Source organism: Panthera leo, chromosome A1 (assembly GCF_018350215.1).
Source record: "Panthera leo isolate Ple1 chromosome A1, P.leo_Ple1_pat1.1, whole genome shotgun sequence".
Lineage (NCBI taxonomy): Eukaryota > Metazoa > Chordata > Mammalia > Carnivora > Felidae > Panthera > Panthera leo.
The window spans coordinates 42,718,616-42,733,542 of NC_056679.1; the positions used below are offsets into that span (position 1 = coordinate 42,718,616).

The 14,927-nt window shown below is 38.3% G+C and overlaps 1 protein-coding gene across 1 annotated transcript; it reads right to left on the reverse strand.

Moving 5' to 3' along the window:
• Window positions 1-13,644: 13,644 nt before the first annotated feature.
• On the reverse strand, window positions 13,645-14,543 carry LOC122229238 (40S ribosomal protein S6-like). Its single transcript, XM_042954337.1, has one exon. The coding sequence runs from the start codon at window positions 14,541-14,543 to the stop codon at window positions 13,686-13,688; it is 858 nt and encodes a 285-aa protein (XP_042810271.1). The 3' UTR covers window positions 13,645-13,685.
• Window positions 14,544-14,927: the final 384 nt, after the last annotated feature.

Sequence of the window (14,927 nt, forward strand, 5' to 3'; positions counted from 1 at the left end):
TACATCAGCAAATCTTGTTGACTCAGTCTTTAAAATGTATTCAGAATGTATCCACCACATTTGACCACTTTTCCTCTTATCAACAGTGGTGATAATGAACCATTATGTCTTGATTTTTTATTACAACAACCTTGTAACTAATTTCTCTGTTTTCATCTTCTCAGACTATTTACATCAAAGCAACCAGAATGGTTTTGTTTAAACTGGAGCCCGACCACATTATTCTCCTGCTTATAACCCTCCTATGGCTCCCATTTCACTCACTTTGGAATAATAGCCAAAGTCCTAGAAATGGCCAGCAAGGCTCTACAAAGATCTATCTTCCTAGGCCCTTGACTCACTGGCCTTGTCTCTACTGTCTGCATCAATCACTGCTGCCACATAGTCCTCATTCTTTTCCCTCAACCTTTGCAGATAAGTTACAGCCTTATGAAATGTTTACTTTTTGGTGCTCTTCCCTGCCTGGAAAGCAGTTCAACTACCATTCACAAGTCCTTCTTTCTTACGGTGCCATCGTGTTCATAAGTCATCTCTGACCTTTTAAATTGTCACTCCTTCCCAACATGTTATTTTCCCTTCTTTGCTTTCTTCTTCTTCAAAACACTTATAATTTTTATAATATGAAAATATTCTGTATTTACACAACAAAACATATTGTTATGTTAATTGCATTTTGTTATATTATGATTTCCTTTTTCTCCTATGAGAATGAAAAGGCCATAGCACACAGCTTTCCCTCAACCTATATTTGATGAATACATGAATAAAAGAATGAAAAAATGGGTCCTTATGGGTGATTTCTCACATGATGTTACGAGCTCTGATAATTCTGATTGCCTATTGTGAAGGTGCTCTAAGATGTATCTTATAAAATAGTGCAATCCATGTGGGATTCTCCAGCTGTGGTCAGAGATATCACACAATATGCTGAAAAAATCAACTACCAAATTCTTGTTATTCATTTATGCAGCCTAAGATTGTATCTAGGTGATTTTTTTTTGATACTATACATTTTTAGATCACAGTGAGGTTGCTGTTGACCCCCAAAGTTATTTGTTTGTGCATATAGTATTTTTTAATTAAATATTTATAGGTGGGAGAGTGAAATGAAAGGCTGAGGTAATTTATTCTGTAGAGGAAAGCTGGACTGACCAGGGATGGTTAAAGCATAAGTGTACTTAGGTGACTCTCTGAGTCAGGCTGTACAGTTGTACTGGAAAATTTGCTAGGATTCTAGCATTAGTTCTCTGTAAAATCTCTAGAAACTAAAACACTCACTTCAGATTTCCTTTAATTTGTACGATACACAATCACATGCATGCCTGTGTGTGAGTGCACATGTATACTTGCAAAATAAGATAACATAAGCACTAAACACTTTTGGAATATTCAGGTAAGGATTCACTCTGTTTCCAAAGGAAACTGTGCTAATACTAACCAAACAAATATGTTGCAATTGTTAATATTTCACTAGGTTAGCAGAAACTAGCACAGAATGGAGGGGTAATACTTTATCAGAAGTAATATAGTATAAGAAGCCGAGAAGGAAACTGCCCAGGAATAGCAGGAGTTCCAAAGGGAAACCATGACAGACACCAATTTAACTTGATACCTAAGAGATATAGACATCAAGGGAACTGTTCCATGATCATAAAAGGCATGTGCTACATTTATCTTCTCAATAAGGGGCTCACTAATCAGATATGTGCCTTAAAGTTAAATTAGTCCCTAGATTTAAAAGAAAGTGACAAGATGTAGGAACTTCTACATTATTAAGAACAGATGAAGATACCTTCAATAAAATGAAATACTTAGAAAATATTTTGCAAATGCAATTATAAATTCAGGACACCTTTTTGTTGCCATAGGAGAGAAAAAAAAGCAGAAGAAATATACACTACTGAAACCAAATAATGTACACATTTTAAGAAATGGTAAATTCAGCTCTTTTGAGAAGTAATACTTCAAGTCAAAAGAACAACACAGAAAATTCACAGAATCTGAACTGTGGGGAAAAAAATGCTAATCTGACCAGGTAGACAGGATTTCCTTATTGTCTCTGCTAAGAATAAGAAGGCAGGGATATCTGGAAGGCATGCTATGTTTCTGGAGGGATATATCAAGTCATGATTAAGAATCTAAAGATATAAACATCCCAATGACTACTGTATATTACTGATCCATGATGGAATGAAGAATTCTACTTCATGAAATCTGTAATATAATCTCATTCTTTTTGATTTCCTGATTACATAACTGAGGACCCTTAAGAAGTTACACACATATATATACATGTATATATATTTCCTAATTGAAGTTTTTATTTAAAAGGCAAAGTCACACTGAGCAAATTAAAATTTAACTGTATAGGAGCTGTTTAAAAAGTGGTTTGATTTTCTGGACCTATATTATAAAACCAGAATTAGATTCTGAGAGATATGCTGGGGAAAAGATTGCACATATGACTGGCATCTGCCCAAATCTGTCTGAGGATAAAGACAATGGTGTCATATTAACAGTAGCAATAATTATTTCTCTATCTTGTAATCAGTAGATAATTTTTTTCAGAAAACTTTTAGCTAGTTATTTCCGGGAGATTCTAGAGACCATCTCATACGTACAGGCTACTTAGATACAATGTGATATCTATTGTTTTCTTTCTGTTTGATTCCATCTCTTTGCTTTTTATGTCTAATTCAGAAGTTTCAGATACGTATAAAGTCAGATATGTGCCATGTTACGCAATTGTCTATAATTTTGTCACCTGCTGATGCTACCAAAAGTTCATTGTGTTGACCTTCCAGGAATGTTACTACTTTGTGGGCAGCCTTCTGAACTCTGCCACTAAAACCACTCATGCAGCTATTAAGTTGACATCCTACCTAGGTCATACTATATTTTTTTTTTGCATACAAGTGCAGATGTATTTTTCTCTTACTTCTGTTTATATCTTTGACTTTCAAGGATATTTGAGAGTCGTACAGAATTGTTGGTGAACTAGTTCTTTCTAATTTATTTACAGTTCCCAGGACTCAAATAAGAGGTGACTAGGGATGAGTCTGAAGTCAGTGTGAATTGTGCCATCATGCACTCAAAACGGTCCCTGCCTTAGTTGGGGCATTGTTATGACATCAACCTCCTGATCTTTTCTCCTTCTTCTCTTAGCATAATGTTTACCCAAGTAGCAGCTTAGTTTGTGATACAAATAGTTTCCAAACAGACATGCACAACCAGTCCTTCAGACATACCCAGGAATGTTGGGATCCTAGGAAAAGCTCTGGTTAAGCTTACACTTGAACTCTACATTGTAAGTTTCAGTATCTGGTTGTAATCTGTCCAAGAAGAATTTCATCAGACAGTGCTAAATAGGGATGAAAAACTTTATTAAAGACCATTGTAACAAGGGAGAGAGATTCAACTCAAGTCTGCAGAAACAAAAGGTAGGGTGACATAGTGTAAAAGCAGTGGAGATTATTAGAAGGGAGGTTGTTGAATATGATTAAGTCATACCTGTTTTCTAATTGTTCCTTATTGGTTAGGTTTCTACATTCCCTCAGATCCTGGAAGATATGGATAGTATCTTTCTTGATAATTACATTGTAAAGAGATGGCTCCTGGGCCCTTGAGAAAGACATTCCTGAGCAATAAAACTTATAAGATGCTGAGAAAAGAATTTACTTCTCAAAGGGGAAGAAAAAGAATTTATAACTGCAAATTTCTAAAGCAAAAACTCTTAAGAAAAGGTAGTTTGAGACCCCAAATCAGAAGGAAATGTGTTTAAAGTTTAGTCATGCTGAAGGGAACATTAAGGCTGTCTCCATCATAGGTAGGATAGTAAATGTCCAAATTCCATCATGCCATAGCAACCCAAGGAAAGGTCCTGAAGAAATAGTAAAAGAAAAATGATAGGGTGCCTAGGTGGTTCAGTAGATTAAGCATCTGACTCTTGATTTTGGCTCAGGTCATGATCTTGCTGTTCATGAGTCTGAAAGCCCTGTGTTGGGTTCTGCACTGACAGTGTGGAGCCTGCTTGGGATTCTCTCTCTCCTTCTCTCTATGCCCCTCCTGAGTGCTCTCTCTCTCTCAATAAATAAACTTTAAAAGAATGATGACGGTGGTGATGATGATGATGATAGAAAAGCTGCTTTATTGATTTATTTCTATGTATCAAGTACTGTGTTAAGCTTTTTACATGGATACTTTATTTAAAATAAACTACTGAGGTAGTGACTTTAATTTCCATTTTTCAATAAAGATACTGAGTTTTAAAAAGTTACCCAAGTTCACACAAACAGTAGCTAGTAGAGTCAAAATTCAAACCCAGGTATTTTGGTAGATGAACTAAAGGAACATGTATTACTAGCTGAATGCTGGCCATCCATACTTAGTTCTGGTAAACTAGGCTGGGTCAAATGGAACTGCAAGGATTAAATTAGAGTTTACTTAATCTAAGTCATTGTGTCCTAACTTCATAATTTTTGTCAACTTTGTAGTTTATAGTGTATTTTTTGCAGTTTATACTATATTATTATTAACTTATTTTTCTCTCTCCTTCTTCTCTTCCTCCCTTCTCTATTGTAACCTCACCCTAAGCAGTAATACCAAAAAAAAAAAAAAATCATCTCTAATATGATATAAAAGCATGCCAAGGGTGGGGGGGGGGGAGTTCTGATTTATTTCCTGTTTATACTATTAATATAATTGGCATACAAATAAGACTATGATTAATACAAATTTAATGGAAGAATAAAGCAATCAGTGACCCACCAGTGGGAAATGTATGAGACTTGGAGAAACAGGGTCTAAGATATATCTGTAGGAATGAAAGTGAATCTAATAGTTCTTTTGTCAATATTCCCAAACTCACATCCTAATATTATATCTCTAGATCTCAATACTTTGATGCTGAGAAAATTTGAAAATACAGAAGAATACATGAGTGAAAAAAAAGTGTAGTCTGTAGGAATAAACAGCAATAGTTTTATTAGACCATTAGCTAAATATAAGTGATTTACTATCAGAAAGCTACTGTTTTCTTAGGTTGTATAAAATGTGTTTAGAATAAATAAAATAAATGCAGATTTGAGAGATGGGAATGAGAGGCAGGGCATAACTATCTATTTTTAAATATTTGAATATTTCTCATGTGAAAAGCAAGTACATTTATGCTATGGAACTAAAATATCAGAAGCAAGATTAATTAAATATATAAGATAAAGAATATCTGATTCCCACTAAAAACAAAGACTTCAAAAATAGCTTCATTGCTTGAAATAGAAATCATTGCCTTTGGAGTCAAAAATTTCTCCATTATTGGAAATGTTCATGAGAAATTTTGACTAGAGTATTATAGGATAGAATGAAAAACAGAATGATGAGGAATATACATATATGGTTTTAGATTTGTGATTTGTTGTTTCTGTGATTCTGTATGGTCTCACTTTAGTATGCAAGATACCTCTGCTGTATTTTGTTCTCTCCTAGAAGATATGAACCAACTGAACAATTCCATAGTGCTGCAACCAGAGTAACACTAGGCCTAGGAATTGGGGAAAAGTAAATACTATCGTAGGTACTAGAAGCAATTATATTGAGTTAGAAGAGATTAGAGCATGAAATCCATTATCAGAGCAAAAAAGAGGCTGCTCCTGGAAAGGGAATAAGACCTAATTAAACATACAGAATAACTAAAAGGGAGTTTTAAATTCAACTTTTAAAAGGAAGTTTTATAATAAGTTCTGCTTTGTTTTTTTACTTTTTAAAAAATGAGATTACATGTGGAATGCCAAATTACTCATCCTTGAAAGATTTTAAAGAAAGGATGAGCTAGAACCTTTCAAAATTTTGTGACAGAATTCTGTGATTTGGAAGAATACTGAATGGCATAACTTCTAAGTTTTTGCTCTAATATTAGGATTTGGATTTTGTGGTCTTTTACATTATAGAAATAGATATGTTTCAGACATTCTTTTTACAGATAAGAGACTTCCCATGTGTAATGATTTTTCAAAACACCATCTGCCTTAAGGTTCTATTACTGTGTATTCAATGATATATTGATGTGGAAATTAGTATGCCACCTGGCTTATACAGTTTTGAATGAACTCTCCAGTACTTTGTTACGAGGCAAATACAATGGACCCATTGTCCTAGACAGCCCCAGTTCATTATGTTAGTAACTATCATATGGCTCTTATACTTCCTGCTTTTATTTAACAGAAGAAAACAAAATAAAAATGATTCTGATTAGTTCACTGGATCAATAAAGTGAAAAGACCACTTGTAGACTCGAGCACTATTATCCTAATATTTGGTTTCTCCTTTCGAGTTTTTTTTTTTTTTTTTTTTTTTTTTTTATTTTATTTTTTTTTAATATATGAAATTTACTGTCAAATTGGTTTCCATACAACACCCAGTGCTCATCCCAAAAGGTGCCCTCCTCAATACCCATCACCCACCCTGCCCTCCCTCCCACCCTGCCCTCCCTCCCACCCCCCATCAACCCTCAGTTTGTTCTCAGTTTTTAACAGTCTCTAATGCTTTGGCTCTCTACCACTCTAACCTCTTTTTTTTTTTTTTTCCTTCCCCTCCCCCATGGGTTTCTGTTATGTTTCTCAGGATCCACATAAGAGTGAAACCATATGGTATCTGTCTTTCTCTGTATGGCTTATTTCACTTAGCATCACACTCTCCAGTTCCATCCATGTTGCTACAAAAGGCCATATTTCATTTTTTCTCATTGCCACGTAGTATTCCATTGTGTATATAAACCACAATTTCTTTATCCATTCATCAGTTGATGGACATTTAGGCTCTTTCCATAATTTGGCTATTGTTGAGAGTGCCGCTATAAACATTGGGGTACAGGTGCCCCTATGCATCAGTACTCCTGTATCCCTTGGATAAATTCCTAGCAGTGCTATTGCTGGGTCATAGGGTAGGTCTATTTTTAATTTTCTGAGGAACCTCCACACTGCTTTCCAGAGCGGCTGCACCAATTTGCATTCCCACCAACAGTGCAAGAGGGTTCCTGTTTCTCCACATCCTCTCCAGCATCTATAGTCTCCTGATTTCTTCATTTTGGCCACTCTGACTGGCGTGAGGTGGTATCTGAGTGTGGTTTTGATTTGTATTTCCCTGATAAGGAGCGACGTTGAACATCTTTTCATGTGCCTGTTGGCCATCCGGATGTCTTCTTTAGAGAAGTGTCTATTCATGTTTTCTGCCCATTTCTTCACTGGGTTATTTGTTTTTCGGGTGTGGAGTTTGATGAGCTCTTTATAGATTTTGGATACTAGCCCTTTGTCCGATGTGTCATTTGCAAATATCTTTTCCCATTCCGTTGGTTGCCTTTTAGTTTTGTTGGTTGTTTCCTTTGCTGTGCAGAAGCTTTTTATCTTCATAAGGTCCCAGTAATTCACTTTTGCTTTTAATTCCCTTGCCTTTGGGGATGTGCCGAGTAAGAGATTGCTACGGCTGAGGTCAGAGAGGTCTTTTCCTGCTTTCTCCTCTAAGGTTTTGATGGTTTCCTGTCTCACATTCAGGTCCTTTATCCATTTTGAGTTTATTTTTGTGAATGGTGTGAGAAAGTGGTCTAGTTTCAACCTTCTGCATGTTGCTGTCCAGTTCTCCCAGCACCATTTGTTAAAGAGACTGTCTTTTTTCCATTGGATGTTCTTTCCTGCTTTGTCAAAGATGAGTTGGCCATACGTTTGTGGGTCTAGTTCTGGGGTTTCTATTCTATTCCATTGGTCTATGTGTCTGTTTTTATGCCAATACCATGCTGTCTTGATGATGACAGCTTTGTAGTAGAGGCTAAAGTCTGGGATTGTGATGCCTCCTGCTTTGGTCTTCTTCTTCAAAATTACTTTGGCTATTCGGGGCCTTTTGTGGTTCCATATGAATTTTAGGATTGCTTGTTCTAGTTTCGAGAAGAATGCTGGTGCAATTTTGATTGGGATTGCATTCAATGTGTAGATAGCTTTGGGTAGTATTGACATTTTGACAATATTTATTCTTCCAATCCATGAGCAGGGAATGTCTTTCCATTTCTTTATATCTTCTTCAATTACCTGCATAAGCTTTCTATAGTTTTCAGCATACAGATCTTTTACATCTTTGGTTAGATTTATTCCTAGGTATTTTATGCTTCTTGGTGCAATTGTGAATGGGATCAGTTTCTTCATTTGTCTTTCTGTTGCTTCATTGTTAGTGTATAAGAATGCAACTGATTTCTGCACGTTGATTTTGTATCCTGCAACTTTGCTGAATTCATGTATCAGTTCTAGCAGACTTTTGGTGGAGTCTATCGGATTTTCCATGTATAATATCATGTCATCTGCAAAAAGCGAAAGCTTGACTTCATCTTTGCCAATTTTGATGCCTTTGATTTCCTTTTGTTGTCTGATTGCTGATGCTAGAACTTCCAGCACTATATTAAACAGCAGCGGTGACAGTGGGCATCCCTGTCGTGTTCCTGATCTCAGGGAAAAAGCTCTCAGTTTTTCCCCGTTGAGGATGATGTTAGCTGTGGGCTTTTCATAAATGGCCTTTATGATCTTTAAGTATGTTCCTTCTATCCCGACTTTCTCAAGGGTTTTTATTAAGAAAGGGTGCTGGATTTTGTCAAAGGCCTTTTCTGCATCGATTGACAGGATCATATGGTTCTTCTCTTTTTTTTTGTTAATGTGATGTATCACGTTGATCGATTTGCGAATGTTGAACCAGCCCTGCATCCCAGGAATGAATCCCACTTGATCATGGTGAATAATTCTTTTTATATGCTGTTGAATTCGATTTGCTAGTATCTTATTAAGAATTTTTGCATCCATATTCATCAGGGATATTGGCCTGTAGTTCTCTTTTTTTTACTGGGTCTCTGTCTGGTTTAGGAATCAAAGTAATACTGGCTTCATAGAATGAGTCTGGAAGTTTTCCTTCCCTTTCTATTTCTTGGAATAGCTTGAGAAGGATAGGTATTATCTCTGCTTTAAATGTCTGGTAGAACTCCCCTGGGAAGCCATCTGGTCCTGGACTCTTATTTGTTGGGAGATTTTTGATAACCGATTCAATTTCTTCGCTGGTTATGGGTCTGTTCAAGCTTTCTATTTCCTCCTGATTGAGTTTTGGAAGAGTGTGGGTGTTTAGAAATTTGTCCATTTCTTCCAGGTTGTCCAATTTGCTGGCATATAATTTTTCATAGTATTCCCTGATAATTGTTTGTATCTCTGAGGGATTGGTTGTAATCATTCCATTTTCATTCATGATTTTATCTATTTGGGTCATCTCCCTTTTCTTTTTGAGAAGCCTGGCTAGAGGTTTGTCAATTTTGTTTATTTTTTCAAAAAACCAACTCTTGGTTTCGTTGATCTGCTCTACAGTTTTTTTAGATTCTATATTGTTTATTTCTGCTCTGATCTTTATTATTTCTCTTCTTCTGCTGGGTTTAGGCTGCCTTTGCTGTTCTGCTTCTATTTCCTTTAGGTGTGCTGTTAGATTTTGTATTTGGGATTTTTCTTGTTTCTTGAGATAGGCCTGGATTGCAATGTATTTTCCTCTCAGGACTGCCTTCGCTGCGTCCCAAAGCGTTTGGATTGTTGTATTTTCATTTTCGTTTGTTTCCATATATGTTTTAATTTCTTCTCTAATTGCCTGGTTGACCCACTCATTCGTTAGTAGGGTGTTCTTTAACCTCCATGCTTTTGGAGGTTTTCCAGACTTTTTCCTGTGGTTGATTTCAAGCTTCATAGCATTGTGGTCTGAAAGTATGCATGGTATAATTTCAATTCTTGTAAACTTATGAAGGGCTGTTTTGTGACCCAGTATATGATCTATCTTGGAGAATGTTCCATGTGCACTCGAGAAGAAAGTATATTCTGTTGCTTTGGGATGCAGAGTTCTAAATATATCTGTCAAGTCCATCTGATCCAATGTATCATTCAGGGCCCTTGTTTCTTTATTGACTGTGTGTCTAGATGATCTATCCATTTCTGTAAGTGGGGTGTTAAAGTCCCCTGCAATGACCACATTCTTATCAATAAGGTTGCTTATGTTTATGAGTAATTGTTTTATATATCTGGGGGCTCGGGTATTTGGCACATAGACATTTATAATAGTTAGCTCTTCCTGGTGGATAGACCCTGTGATTATTATATAATGCCCTTCTTCATCTCTTGTTACAGCCTTTAATTTAAAGTCTAGTTTGTCTGATATAAGTATGGCTACTCCAGCTTTCTTTTGGCTTCCAGGAGCATGATAAATAGTTCTCCATCCCCTCACTCTCAATCTAAAGGTGTCCTCAGATCTAAAATGAGTCTCTTGTAGACAGCAAATAGATGGGTCTTGTTTTTTTATCCATTCTGATACCCTATGTCTTTTAGTTGGCGCATTTAATCCATTTACATTCAGTGTTATTATAGAAAGATATGGGTTTAGAGTCATTGTGATGTCTGTATGTTTTATGCTTGTAGTGATGTCTCTGGTACTTTGTCTCACAGGATCCCCCTTAGGATCTCTTGTAGGGCTGGTTTCGTGGTGACAAATTCCTTCAGTTTTTGTTTGTTTGGGAAGACCTTTATCTCTCCTTCTATTCTAAATGACAGACTTGCTGGATAAAGGATTCTCGGCTGCATATTTTTCCTGTTTAGCACACTGTAGATATCGTGCCAAGCCTTTCTGGCCTGCCAAGTTTCAAAGGAGAGATCAGTCACGAGTCTTATAGGTCTCCCTTTATATGTGAGGGCACGTTTATCCCTTGCTGCTTTCAGAATTTTCTCTTTATCCTTGTATTTTGCCAGTTTCACTATGATATGTCGTGCAGAAGATCGATTCAAGTTACGTCTGAAGGGAGTTCTCTGTGCCTCTTGGATTTCAATGCCTTTTTCCTTCCCCAGTTCAGGGAAGTTCTCAGCTATAATTTGTTCAAGTACCCCTTCAGCACCCTTCCCTCTCTCTTCCTCCTCTGGGATACCAATTATGCGTATATTATTTTTTTTTAGTGTATCACTTAGTTCTCTAATTTTCCCCTCATACTCCTGGATTTTTTTATCTCTCTTTCTTTCAGCTTCCTCTTTCTCCATAACTTTATCTTCTAGTTCACCTATTCTCTCCTCTGCCTCTTCAAGCCGAGCCATCGTGGATTCCATTTTGTTTTGCAATTCGTTTAAAGCGTTTTTCAACTCCTCGTGACTGTTCCTTAGTCCCTCGATCTTTGTGGCAAGAGATTCTCTGCTGTCCTGTATACTGTTTTCAAGCCCAGCGATTAATTTTATGACTATTATTCTAAATTCACTTTCTGTTATATTATTTAAATCCTTTTTGATCAGTTCATTAGCTGTTGTTATTTCCTGGAGATTCTTCTGAGGGGAATTCTTCCGTTTGGTCATTTTGGAGAGTCCCTGGCGTGGTGAGGACCTGCAGTGCACTTCCCCTGTGCTGTGGTGTATAACTGGAGTTAGTGGGCGGGGCCGCAGTCCGACCCGATGTCTGCCCCCAGCCCACCGCTGGGGCCACAGTCAGACTGGTGTGTGCCTTCTCTTCCCCTCTCGTAGGGGCGGGATTCACTGTGGGGAGGCGTGTCCCGTCTGGGCTACTTGCACACTGCCAGGCTTGTGTTGCTGGGGATCTGGCGTATTAGCTGGGGTGGGTAGGCAAGGTGCACGGGGGGTGGAGGGGCAGGCTTAGCTCGCTTCTCCTTAGGTGATCCACTTCAGGAGGGGCCCTGTGGCAGCGGGAGGGAGTCAGATCCGCTGCCGGAGGTTTGGCTCCGCAGAAGCACAGAGTTGGGTGTTTGCGCCGAGCGAGCAAGTTCCCTGGCAGGAACTGGTTCCCTTTGGGATTTTGGCTGGGGGGTGGGCGGGGGAGATGGCGCTGGCGCCTTTGTTCCCCGCCAAGCTGAGCTCTGCCGTCCGGGGGCTCAGCAGCTCTCCCTCCCTTTGTCCTCCAGCCTTCCCGCTTTCCGAGCAGAGCTGTTAACTTATGCCCTCCCAGACGCTAAGTCGCGCTTGCTGTCGGAACACAGTCTGTCCGGCCCCTCCGCTTTTGCCAGCCAGACTCGGGGGCTCTGCTTGGCCGGCGAGCCGCCCCTCCGCCCCGGCTCCCTCCCGCCAGTCCGTGGAGCGCGCACCGCCTCGCCGCCCTTCCTACCCTCTTCCGTGGGCCTCTAGTCTGCGCTTGACTCCGGAGACTCCCTTCTGCTAATCCTCTGGCGGTTTTCTGGGTTCTTTAGGCAGGTGTAGGTGGAATCTAAGTGATCGGCAGGACGCGCTGTGAGCCCCGCGTCCTCCTACGCCGCCATCTTCCGGAACCCTCCTTTCGAGTTTTAAATTATACAAGGTATTATGTGAAATGGATCTAATGTTCCTTTCAGGTCTGTCCAGTTTGATAAGTTAATAATTATAATTTAATGCCCTACTATTAAGTTTACTAATCATAATTTATCGAAATATTCTGTCCATATTATCAAAACAAAATTTTAAATTGTTTTAAGTAGTTTAAATTTGTAATATGAGTAGGATGGTAGTAATGTACTGTATAACAACAAATTGTAATAAGAAATCAAATTATAATGCTAATAGAGAATTTATATACATATATATTTATAAGTCTATGCATATTCTTCACTTTTCTTGGGATTACACAGTCATATGTCATTTCATAATGACAGAAAAAATGTAAGTAAACATATTGTAAATGTGAATGCACTTTGGCTTGAAATGTTATATTTTAATGAAAATGCAATATTTGTCACATTTTCAACTTATGCTTTTGACACTTTGTCACTATGGAGCAGATGTGGAAATATAAAAAACTTGAGAACATTTTAAGTAGGGTGCTAACAGTGACAAAATTGCCCTTTTTGAGAAGATAAACTATTTGAAAGTTACAATCACCATAATAGCTATATGGATTTTATCTCTACCAGCATTACAATAGGAATGGAGTAGTCACAAGAATCATAGCTAGCTTTTATTGAGTGGTTATTATGTGACAGTCCGTATACACAGCACGTTACATATATTATTACCTTATCAGAGCAAATTTAGAAATAAAAAATTTCCTCCATCTCATACTTCTTCCCTTGTCCCCAGTTTATGGATAAGAATATTAAGCTTAAGTCGAGTAAATAGAAGACTTTGGATATTAGGCATGCAGTAAACTTGATTGTGAATAACTGCAGCATAAAGTGAAAGGGGTTTCTATATGGAAGGATGGCAATTAACATAAAATAAACAAGATGGAGAGAGGTAGGACAGGATAATGAGGGGCTTATATACTATGGTAAAAATTTCAGACATCACTTTGTACATGATTAAGAGCTACTTTAGTACTGTGAAAATGGAAATGCAAGATTAGATTTTAATAAGCAAGACAGACCAGTCCTGATATTCCAAAGTGATAAGTGCTATAAAGAAAATAAAGCAGATAATAGGACAGAGAGTGACAAATGGTGATGACATTGTGGGTTAAGAAGGTTACATTTGAACAGAGATCTTGATAATGAGAGACATTTGAGCTGAGATCCAAATGTTGAGAACAAATAAGTCATCTGAAAATCTTGTGGAGTAATAGTCAGGGGAAGATCAAATATCCTAAGATGGGGAAAAGTTTGGCATATCTTCTTCTTCTTCTTCTTTTTTTTTTTTTTTTACGTCTGATCTTATTTATTTGTTCCTCTTACAACAATCTCATTTTTGACTGGACTCAGACTTTGAGGTAGAAGCTCTCAGAGAAGACAGCCTCCGTCTCTTGGCAATCTGTTCCTGGCGCTTTTCTTTGGCCTCCTTCATTCTCTTGGCCAAAAGCTTAGCGTATTCTGCAGCCTCTTCCTTGTTTTTCTTCGTGTGCTGCTTCTTCAAAGCAATGCGCTCACGTTTGTGTTGGAGGACACGTGGAGTAACAAGACGCTGTATCTTGGGTGCTTTGGTTCGAAGTTTCTTACCTTCTTTATTTAGGGGCTTTCTCACAACATACTGGCGGACATCATCTTCCTTTGAGAGATTGAAAAGCTTGCGGATTCTGCTAGCTCTCTTGGGCCCCAGGCGACAAGGCACAGTAGTATCAGTGAGTCCAGGAATATCCTTCTCCCCTTTTTTCACAATGACCAAGTTGAGAACACTGAGATTGGCATCCACAATGCAACCCCGAACAGATTTGCGTTTTCTTTCTCCAGTGCTCCGTGGTCGGTAGCAGGAATGCCCCTTCCTCAACAGTAGGCGGACACGGCCATGGGTCAAGACACCCTGCTTCATGGGGAAGCCTTGTTTGTCATTGCCACCACTGATTCGTACCACGTAACCCTTCCATTCTTCCCCTAAAGCATCAGCAGCAACTTCTGTGGTCATTCGCTTCTCATAAAAGGTACGAAGGTTGCGTTCATCGTCCACTTCAATGAGTTTCTGGCAGCCAGTAGCTGGGAAAGAGATGTTCAGCTTCGTGGTGAGGCTGCCTACCGTCTCCAAGGCACCGGCATATCTTCTTAAGGATAAGCAGATTCCCATGTACATAAAACGCAGTAAAAGAGGGGGAATGTGATAGGAGATCATGTCTGAGATGAAGGGTCAAGTCATGCATGTGTCTTTGTGACACCATAGTAAGTCATTTGAATTTTATTCTAATAGCAATGAGAGTGGACAACCGTTGGGATGATGTTTACCCAATGACTCCCCTAACCTGAGCCATTAAGTACATAACAGACTCATTAATCAGAAAAAGTAACACAGGAAACATAGCAGGTATGAACATAAGTAAGAAAGTAACAGAGAAAATGAGTTTAACTCTGAATATATTTAGTTTTAAGTACACTGGAGCAATTAACTGGAGATCTCCTAAGGAAAAATCATGCACTCTGTGGGCCTGTAACACAAGGAATGAAGGGTGAAACCTTGGAAGCAGATGAGGCCAAATCAGCAAACTAATACAAATGGAAT